This window comes from Gossypium arboreum, chromosome 12, assembly GCF_025698485.1.
Source record: "Gossypium arboreum isolate Shixiya-1 chromosome 12, ASM2569848v2, whole genome shotgun sequence".
NCBI lineage: Eukaryota > Viridiplantae > Streptophyta > Magnoliopsida > Malvales > Malvaceae > Gossypium > Gossypium arboreum.
The window spans coordinates 118,899,262-118,910,343 of NC_069081.1; the positions used below are offsets into that span (position 1 = coordinate 118,899,262).

General features: G+C 31.5%; 1 protein-coding gene and 1 long non-coding RNA gene across 2 annotated transcripts; both read right to left on the bottom strand.

Moving 5' to 3' along the window:
* Window positions 1–480: 480 nt before the first annotated feature.
* On the bottom strand, window positions 481–2,053 carry LOC108478134 (transcription factor TCP18-like). Its single transcript, XM_017780556.2, has one exon. The coding sequence runs from the start codon at window positions 1,582–1,584 to the stop codon at window positions 481–483; it is 1,104 nt and encodes a 367-aa protein (XP_017636045.1). The 5' UTR covers window positions 1,585–2,053.
* A 6,231-nt stretch (window positions 2,054–8,284) lies between these two features.
* Window positions 8,285–10,760, bottom strand: LOC128285616 (uncharacterized). Its single transcript, XR_008276128.1, has 3 exons — window positions 10,686–10,760; window positions 9,401–9,474; window positions 8,285–8,539 (listed from the first exon to the last, which is right to left on the bottom strand). It is a non-coding gene; the product is annotated as an uncharacterized LOC128285616 (long non-coding RNA).
* Between the last annotated feature and the right edge of the window lie 322 nt (window positions 10,761–11,082).

Here is an 11,082-nt window from a genome sequence, read left to right on the forward strand (position 1 = left end):
TAAGGCCATAGTGGATCCCAAAACCCACCCTATGTATGCAACCATTTCCTATAAAAGCTTACTTCACCACCAACATAAGGCAAAACCAATGAACAAACACTAAAGACAGAGCAAGTTTTAGATCAATTGGTTTGAAAACAACAATAACAATAACATAAAAAAGATGCTGATCTTCATTGCTGAAATTAAGGTTTTACAATGAATCTAATTAAGATACTATATTTTACTTACTTTGAACATAAACAAGGGAATTGCATAACATCATCCTAAAATGATAAATCACCACACAACAATCATTAAAAGAGTCCACAATAAAAATCCCAAATAAATATTTTATTAAAAAAACCTTGTTCATACCATAGTACTTACCATATAGAAAGTCAGCAATAACATAGTGCATGCCTCTAAATTTTATTGTTGTAGCCTTCCCATGGTTTGCCAAAGGGCAGAAACCCAGTGATCTGATGCTGTCAAATTATATCATTTGTTATAATTAGGTTTGGTTCTAGAATTAGCAGCTGACAAACAGAAGATCAAAGGAACTATGTTATAAAGGAACTTAGTACTTGCCTCTTGGTTAATTCCAGAGTTTTGTAGACAATTGAACATGGAATTGGGGTTCCATTTGTTAATAATTGCTAAAGATTCATCAATCATATCACCACCAGCAACCTGTTGCAAAGAAGGGTTGATCTTCTTGTTGTGGTGGTGGTGTTGGATACTAGATTCTTCACCTGTCTGAAAAGAACACCATGAACTGAGTTTGTTCTCATCAGTACTACCACATAGCTTTTGATTCCACATGTTCTTTGCTTTGGTTCTTGCCTTTGCCCTTGCTCTTGCCTTTTCCCTTAAATCCCTTGCAAGAGGGTGGAACTGGAAAGTGGTTTTTTTAACCCTTTTCTCTGTAGGTTTCCCTTTAGAGATGGTACCTTCTAAAGCAGACACCACTTCACCCTCGGAAGTCGAAGATGGACTCTTTGCAACAGCCGCCGCCGCCGCTGTTGCAACGCTGTTGTTATTATTATGGGAAACACGGGTTCTGGCTAGCTTCATGATTTCGTGCCTCGCCTGTATGAGCAACCATTCCACTGTCCTACTAGCTTTGTCGTAGCCTAACATGTCTTGCAAACCAAAGAACTCACGAGCTACATCGAGGGACAACCTCATCCTCCGGTCTCTTGGTCCATTCACCGTGTTGATCTTGCTGTGTCGGTCTCTCTTAGAAGACGACCGCTTTTGCTGCTTTACTTCAGCGTCGGTATTATGATTGTTGCTCTTCTTCTTGGTGCAGTCCACGGCTGAAGTTGCAGGCACGTTAACGATGGTGCCCGAAACCGAATCAGCCATTAATGGCTGTTGGTATTGTTCGTGATGAAACAATAGATCATGATGTTGGTGAAGGAAAGCATCATGGTCTTGGTCTTGAAACACTTGTTCAAGCTCACATTGACTATAATACGGAGAGGGGAAATTGAAGAAACCAAAAGAAGGATCTTCCTGTTTAGAATCCGTAACGAAATGAAAGAACGAATGGTCATTAATTGGTTCTTCACTGCTGCCATTGCTGTTTGAAGGATACATTTGAAAAGGCCAAAAAAAAAAAAAAAAAGAAGCTTTGAAATTGCGCCGCTAGAAACAACCCTATTAGAAACTAGATTTGAGAATACGACACATGCACCATTAAGGATAGTCTAATTATGGTTTTATTTTCTGCAAATGAAGACTCAGTGTTTTGTGAGAGAAATCAAAGTACTCAATATCTTCAATCCCCATGCTTGTTTTGATTTCTTCTTTTGTTGTTTTCTCACTCAGTTTATAGAGATAGTTAACTAAGCATGTGGATCAAAAATCTGAGTGTTCATTTTTGGGCGATAGAAACTAGAAAGAGAGAGAGGGAGAGAGAAGGGGTGTGTATTTACCCTTCACAAGCAAAGGACAACTACAGCATGAGAAAGACAGCAGAGATGATGTACTCTCTATGGCTGTATTAGCAGAGTTGTCTCTGTTGCAATAGATATATAGAGAGAGAATATGAGGGAATTGAATTTCAATTCTCAGGAGGCTCAAGCACCTCAAAGATGGGAATTTATTGCTGACAAAATACCCCTCAATCCCCTTCTCTTTCTTAATTTTTTTCGTTAAATTTAGAGTACAAACAAGTGAGATTTGTATTGAAATGATTGAACAATGAACCGGTATAGACAATTATTATTATCATCATCATTAAATTTAGAGTTTGAATCAGTAATGATAGATTAAACTCGTCTGTTAGATTGATTGAATTAAAATTTGTCTTAAGTATCAGTGTGAAGAATAGTATCTAATCAGTTCAACAATGAATCAGTAAGAACCGACAAAAAAATTTGTTGAACAAGAAATCAAACCAAAATATTTTATTTTTTAATAAAACCAGAATAAACTATACATTTACATAAATTGGGACTCAAACCCGAGATCCCAAAGTTCCTAAAGCCTCAAGCCTCATTAATCCATGGCCTTATTGATTACTATTTTTCTAATTGGCATCGTCATGATCAATATTTTGAAAATTGAATCGATGGTCGAACTAGTTAGACCACTGTTTTGACTGCCAATTCAACAAAAATTAAAAGTATTTTAAAACTAAATTAAGTACTTAGATAACCACAATTTTTTGTCTCGGTTTTCGATTTTTTACTATTTCGCAAATGACTTATATATGATTTTATGCCATTAGTCGAATTGATTAAACCATCATTTTTTGATTCAATCAATTCAACTGATCAATCCAATTTAATTCTGCCGTCATTAGTTGTGATTGTGGTCCCTTAAAAGATTCTGAGTTTACCAATAAATGGTTGGAACAAGTGGGGAGTAGACTTTTTCCCAACAGAGATGAAGACAAATGGGTAGAGCTGTGACCTTGTCCCCTCTCAAATAGTAGATTTGCCATTGAGTCCCTTAATTTTTTATGAAATTACTTGATAGTATAATAGTAAAATTATACTTTGACCTCAAATAATTTGTGATTCATCTCTATTCTCTATAAAGCGATTTTGTTTGGCTTCATTTGTTCCGGAAGTACTTGCACCAAATTTGAATTCTCAGATTTTATCAAAATACCACTTCGATCCAAATAAATTTAAATTTAACTTGTAAAACAGTTTTAAGACACTTGTGATTATACAGAAAAGAATGGCATAATTAGGGTTACCTAATACTCCTGCATTTAATCAGAAATGGTGTTAAAGAAAAAAAGAGGGCATTCGCATATCTTTCAAACATTTGAAGTGGGACAGTGTGCGAATAAAAACAGTGAGGTCGTGGGATGTGAGTAGATAGGGAACACTTAGTGTTGTGCCTCCTTCACGTGGTAACAGGTACGTGATTTTGACAGTGAACTCATTTTTATGTTTCTTTCACTTTCTCCTCTTTTTGATTTCTTCTTCAAAATATCAACCTAGTTAGTGAAAATTACTTAAACCCCCCCCTTCCCCACACAAACTGTTTAGTAACTTCTGTTTTTCTCGCCTAGGTTATTGGGCTTCATCTTCACTTTTGCTTTGTCCCAACTTGTTATTGCAAGAGACATGATAAAATAAATATGCAAGTAGAAAAAATTATTCAAAAATTGTAAATATTTGAGGGGTCAAACAATAAATTTTATTATTTTATTAGCTATAATCTTATAAAATTTAAAATATCAAGAAGTAATTTGTGGAGGCGAAGAAGAATTAAAATTTGTTCCTATTTTTAGTGTTGTCATTATTTAAAATTATTAATGAACGGTTCGTTACATTATTTAGAAGAGAAATTAAATTTAAGTATTGAAAATAATATTGTTAAAAATAATAGGTTGGTTATAAAAAAAAAAGCCTAAATTTATATACTTTCAATTGGACCAAGGCTGAATAGACCTTTATCACCTAAGACCATTAGGCACGCCTTTTTCATAAGAGTGACTCTTATAGATAAATGATAGCTCGAAAGTTTGACCATACACCGTTAACAAGAGGAAGTATAAAAGATACAAGTTCATAATACCCTTTTTTTTCTGTTCTTTTTTTTTCTCAGGGTAAGTTTAGAATATTTAAAATTAAGGAATACCAGTAAAATACAGGATGAAGCCAGAAAAATTTTAGAGACTGAAATTAAATTATAATTTTATATGATAGTAAAATGTAATTTTAAAATATCAAATCAAAATTTTTTATTTTAAAGAGTTAAAGTATAATTTTATTTTTACTAATCTAAAATTTAATGGACTATTGCCAACTCCCTTAAATTTGCCTCTAGTTATATATATATAAATGATGTTTTAGTTGATGGTATATAATGTTTTAGGTTTGAGTTTGTTTACGTGCAGATTTTTTATTATAGATTTGATATAAAATGTAATAATATAAAAATATTATTATTATAATATTTATTATGTTATAAAAAGAATGTGTTTTTTTTTTAACATTTTTCAATCAAATAATTATTTGATTTGTAATAGCCCTAATTTGACCCTAGTCAGAAAGTGGTTTCGGGACCACAAAATCGAGTCGTAAAAATAATTAACCATCATATTCGATGCTTATTATATGTGAACGTGCATGTGTGAAAGTTTCATACTGTAATTTTGTTAATTGTATGTGAAATTATTAAATAGGACTTATGTGAGAAAATTTTGAAATATGATAGATAAATTTATAAGTGGTTTATTAATGCATGTTTTAAAGAGTTTGGACTTGCATGTCAAATGTCCCTTTTTGTTTATAGTGGCCGGCCATGTTGATGTTTATGACAATATATATGTATTATTTATTAGTTTTAAGGCAACTAAATGGCTTTATAATTTTTATAATATTAATGAATAAAGAAATAAGTAAAAATTTGGGTAAAGAAAACAAAGCTTTATCTTTGTCTTCTTGGCCGAATTGAAAGAAGGAAATGGGGCAAAAACATTCGGTCACTTGAAGCTTGAAGAAGGTTAGTAAATTATGTTAGTTTTTGAAATTTTAAGCTTAGTTTAAGTTAATTAACTAGTTTCATATTTAGCCCATTTGAAAACTTTGAAATTTGGATGTTGGTTTGAGCTTTGGTTGTGGTTGTCAAGGAGGAGATAAGATTTTGTTTGTCTTGAACAATCGTTTGGTATATAAATGTTAAATGGGAGCAAATGTCGTTTGGGTGATTGAAATAAATAATTAGAGGTTTAATTATCAAAAGGTTCGCTATGTATATGATTTTAAGGTATAATTTTGAATAATATAAGTAATGTTATGCATAGGTTTCATCTTGATATTATCTTTATAAGTATAATTAATTCATTTTGATAATAAAGTATGAGGTGATAGGTAAAATTATTATGGTGGCTTAGGTTTAATGACATTCGGCTATGGATTATAAGTGTTAGCTAATTCGCATAAGAGTATAAGTGTTCATTTCTTTGTATTTGAAGTCTTGAAAAATAGGTAGTGGTTAATTAAAGTGATGAAGGCTAAATCTTTAAGTTTGGTTAAATTAGGCATTCGACATTTCTTATGACATTAGATATAAGTGTATGAAAGGTTAAGTTTAAGTAGTTGGTGCGTTAAAATGTTGATGATTTGGGTGCTACCTATGGTTGATTTAGGTACGGTCTTTGCATGAGTAAAAATATACTTATGGAGATGGTTATTATATTTTACTAAAGTATCACTATATGCATTTATATTAAGGAATATTCAGCTATGTTATATATATATATATATATATTGAAATGATTATAATGGATAATATGTAAGAGTAGTTTCGGTTTGTCAAATATGCGGTATGTGTATGGCAAATTGTATAACTATGATGCATTGAAGTTACCCTATATGATCGAGTAGATAATTAGATTACTAGTAGTATATATATATATATGTAATATTTTTATTCATGGTAACTTGGCATGTGGATTGGGTATATGTTAGTCAATATATGCATTGGAGGTGATGTGTTAAAATAATTAGGTATACGGTTTGGTTTCATTATTGAGTATAAGGGTTAAGTGCTTTAAATTGCCTTTGATGTTGAAATGATTAAACAAATTTATTGGTTTAAATTAAGCTCAAGAGCAAAGAGGAGCTAGATCCGATAAGGAAAGGAGAAAGCATCGAATAGCCTATTCACAACTATTCAAAATTTTCCGAGGTAAGTCTTTGAGTAATGGAACTTAGCTTATGATTTGATAAAATCATGATATATAAGCATAATATATAAATTGTGACCTAATGTATCTACTTAAATTAAGTAGTGAGATAAGTAATTTGTACATATGACTTGTATCCGAATGGTTATAGAAATCATGTTGGATAGTGAAACGAAATCGGGTTCTTTGCATGTGACTATTGAGCCGAAAGTGAAATTATTGATAAGCATGTTGTGCTTGAGTTCTAGTAAGGTAAATGAAATGCTAATGTATTATGATATATATATATATATGTGTGTGTGTGAACGATAATTGAGGATTTTAACCGGGCTAAGACCCGCAGGCCTTGTGTGAGATATATATCCGGGCTAATTCCCGAAGGCATTCGTGCTGGTGTTATATCCGGGCTAAGTCCCGAAGGCATTCGTGCTGGTGTTATATCCGGGCTAAGTCCCGAAGGCATTCGTGCTGGTGTTATACCCGGGCTAAGTCCCGAAGGCATTCGTGCTGGTGTTATATCCGGGCTAAGTCCTGAAGGCTTTGTGCTGGTATTACATCCGGGCTTAAAGTCCCGCATGCTTTGTGGTGGTGATTGGATTTGAGTTTTAAACCTAGCAGACTTAATGCCGATGATTGGAGTAAGATTTTGATTTCGAATGTTCGTAGTAAACTATAAACTACCATTGAATATGTTCAATACATTAAGTTGGTCAGGTATGTATTATATACTTTTATATGTTAGATTGATCGAAATTGAATCATGAATGCGAAATGAGAAGTATATGTGAAAATCTCATATGTGTATGTGTGTATTCAGTTATGGTGAAAGGTTATATGAGATTGATTTGGTGATATACATGTTAAATAATATGAATGCAAAGAATGGGTAATAAATCTGCTTGAGACAGCAGCAGTAACGTGATTTCAGAAAATCACCATAAATTATGGGAGTTGAGTTAGAGGTTGAATAAATTATGTTATGAAATCTTAATGAGTCTAGTTTCTTATAAAAGAAACTGTGTAAGCAAAAGAATTGCCAATAATGAGATAATTGAAGTGGCGTGGAATGGAGTCAAAATGACTTCGAGGTCCCCTGTTCTGTTTTCAGAAAATTATTATAAATGGTACAAAAATGGTTATAAGATAAATTTTATATTCTTAAACTCCTTAATGAGTCTAGTTTCAAATGAAATAAATGATAACATATTTCGAATTCTGTATAATGAGAAAATTGATTCGTAGTGAAGAGTGGTCAGAATAGTCAAACTGTGAAACAGGGGAAATTTCAATACAAATCTGGTATTGATTGGTCAAACCAAAAATTCTGAAAATTTTATATATGGAAGATATATGAGTCTATTTTCAGTTAAAATTTACATCACTTGATTTGAAGTTTTTTATCTCCAGTTATAAATAATTTAGTGACTGTTGCTCAGGAAGACAGCTTGTAGTGAATTTGTGATTTTGTTGCAAACATGGTTAAAACTTGTTAATGAGATGCTTTTCGAGTTCTTACGATCTTATTTGTGATTTAAATATTTGGTTTTAATTGAGTTAGATTCAAGTGAGGTGAATTTTCTAAATATGCATTACGTTCATGGATAATTGGCCAAAGTGGCAATTATCTAGGAATGATTTCTTGAAAATTTGAAATAATCGATCTATAAGTAAATTAATTATTTGCATTGCTTAAAACTTACTAAGCATTGAAGCTTACTATGTGTTCTCTTTTCCATTTCTTATAGGTTTATACTTTAGCTCGAGTTGGAAGGGCCGGAGATATCATGTAACACCCCCTAACCCCAAACCGTCGCCGGAAGGAGGTTATGAGGCATTACCGGACATATCAGACAACTTACGAATAATTTACAATTAATATAACTTTCATAGTATAATATAATAATTAAGTCCCTATCTTGAACTCTCAAAGTTCAAACACGTATTAAAAGTAGAACGGGACTTGTTCGAGTATTCCAATTTTTTTTTTTTTATAAAAATTTCGACAACATTTCTGCTTATTTTTACCTAAACCTCCTGCAAATTCAAACCAAAACAACCAACACCAATATTTCACATTCATATACTAATATTTATATTATTAACAAAATTTTAATTTAATAACTATCATAGCATCATTCAAAATTGATTAAAAACTTCATTCATTTAACAACTTAATGTTCATGTATCAAAATATCATGTACTTTCCTTACCATTTCATTTAACCATCTAAATTTTATAATTCATCCTTCACTACTCAAAACAATATACATATTCAGGTGACTAAACAACACCTATGTACATGCCACCTTTACCCAAAAGAAAAATATACATCACCAAGTTTGTGTTGGAGTCGGGATTGTTCTGGATGCTGAGCCGGGACACTTGACTTCTACTAACCTGCGCACGGAAACAACCGTACGCTGAGTATGGATATACTCAGTGGTATTACTATAACTCAAGACTATTTAACATTAATAAATTACAAACATCAACCATAAATTCTATAATTATTTAAACTACTTTTATATATAATTATTTTACTTCATAAATCTTAAATTCATAATTCATTTTTCTCATACTAACTCAATTCATAATTTAGTTCATACATTCTTTCTCGTACTTTTCAATAGTACTAAAACAAATAATCTCATTTTCAAAATTTCATTTCAATTATTTACCCTACTAACAAAGCTCGGACTATGATGTATCGCTGGATTCCATCCAAACACACCGAATGTCCAACCCAAACACACCCGAATATTGTAAATCCTCCATAACACACCGGTATAATATATCCTCCCAAACACACCAATAAGGCATTAAATGCCTATTCGGATAAACCAAGTATATAATAATGAAACATCTTCTCGGCCGAACTACAATCTCATCATCACATCACAAATCCAATGGCATGCCATTTGTATCGAATCTAGTCCGACAAGTTAATAGGGTATTATTTTACTTTTTCTAATTTCAATTTCATTTACACAAAATTTTCAATACTCATTCAATTCAAATATCTATTATCTTAATTCACATACAAATTAATTTTCACACAAGTGTATACCATCAACACCATACATTTGTCACAATTTATTTATTTTCAATCAATACACTTTTCAAATAATCACATATTCCATAATTCACTCAATATTCATATCGATTTCACATACTTACCTCAAGTCTTATTTACCATACATAACAATTAAAATTTCAGCAATCAATAATAATTAAAATTTGAATTATAGTAATACACACCGTAATTCTCCCGTTTTAGTCCTCGATGACTTTCTCCTTTCCTTTCGATGCTGATGCTTCCGGTTCTTTGTTGGCTACGAAAATAATAGTAATTTACATTATTATTTACAGCATTAATTATAATAAATAATTAAATTTCTAAACAATTCCTATCTTATTCCCAATTTAATCCTAACTAAACTTAATTATTTTCTTAATCCAATTCTCTCTTTTTCTATTCAAATTTTGTCTAAACTTATATTTAACTATAAAATTTCCAGCATATTTCCCTAATTTCAAAATTTCTTCAATTTAGTCCCTACAACATAAAACTTATAGCCTAGTTTACAATTTAATACCTTAATCAATTCTAACTTAGAATTCATTCAATTAAATCCCTAATTCCATAATTTTTCCAACATGAACCCTACTTGGAAACATATGATGTAACGCCCCCACGCCCGAAACCATCACCGGAGTCAAGCTTGAGGTGTTACTAAACTTATCTTACCTTTTAAACAACTCTAAATCACTTATTTTAATTTTCAGAATAAACTGTTTTTCTGCGTCATGGTTACTTAAAAATTCATTTCTCGAGTTTCAAAACTCGAAATTAAGATCCGTAAATTTTTCATGAAACTAGACTCATATATATATCTACTAATTTTTTTCTAGAATTTTTGACTTAGCCAATTAGTACAGTTTATTAGTTAAAGTTTCCCCTGTTTCAAAACTCGACTACACTAACCTCTTGTTACTACGAACCATGTTTCTTCCTGTACAAAATTCATATCACTAAGCCGTTTGTTTCTCTTAAAACTAGACTCAACAAGGATTATAACCATATAAATTATACCTTCTAATTAGTTTTGTACAATTTATGGTGAATTTCAAAAGTTGAAACAGGGGTTCTAAAAATCGCTCTGACCTTGTTTCACTAAAACTCAGATATATCATGAAATATAATACCTTTACCTATTTTTCTTATTCCATAAGAAAATAGACATAATAAGATTTAATTTCATATATTATTCATCTTCAAACTATGTTTATACAATTTTTAGTGATTTTTCAAAGTTACGTCATTGCTGTTACTTGAATCTGTTTTTAGGTTACTTTCACATTTTTCATAATCTTCATGTGATAATCACCATTCAATCATACATATTAATAAATATGCATATCATCGGCCATTTTTATTAGCTAATCACTAGCAAGTATTTACACATCATTCATTGTTCATATTATACCAAAAGTGGCTAAGTTTCTATACATGCCATACACAAAACAAAACGTCTAATTATACCGAGTTATTTCTTTGATAGTGTGATCGGCCTCCGACATTTCCTTCGATCCCGAGTGACTAGATAAGTACTATAAGAAGAAGAAAATAAAGAGATTAAGCACTAGGCTTAGTAAGCTTACAAGCAAATAAATCACAACATTCAACATAATGGATAATTATGCATAATATCATCTAACATCATAAATTTCTTTACTTCTCAATTTCTATCTTCTTCTTTATTCCTTACCTTCTTTCTTACGACCTTTCCTTTTCATAAGTATAATCTACTTTTCCTTTGCTGTTAATTCACTGTAATTTAACTCGTATCCTGACCCGTTGAACCACTCGGAATACTAAGGATACTAGGGTCGTTCTTGTCTATCAATATCTCGCCAATGCCATGTCTTTGACATGGACT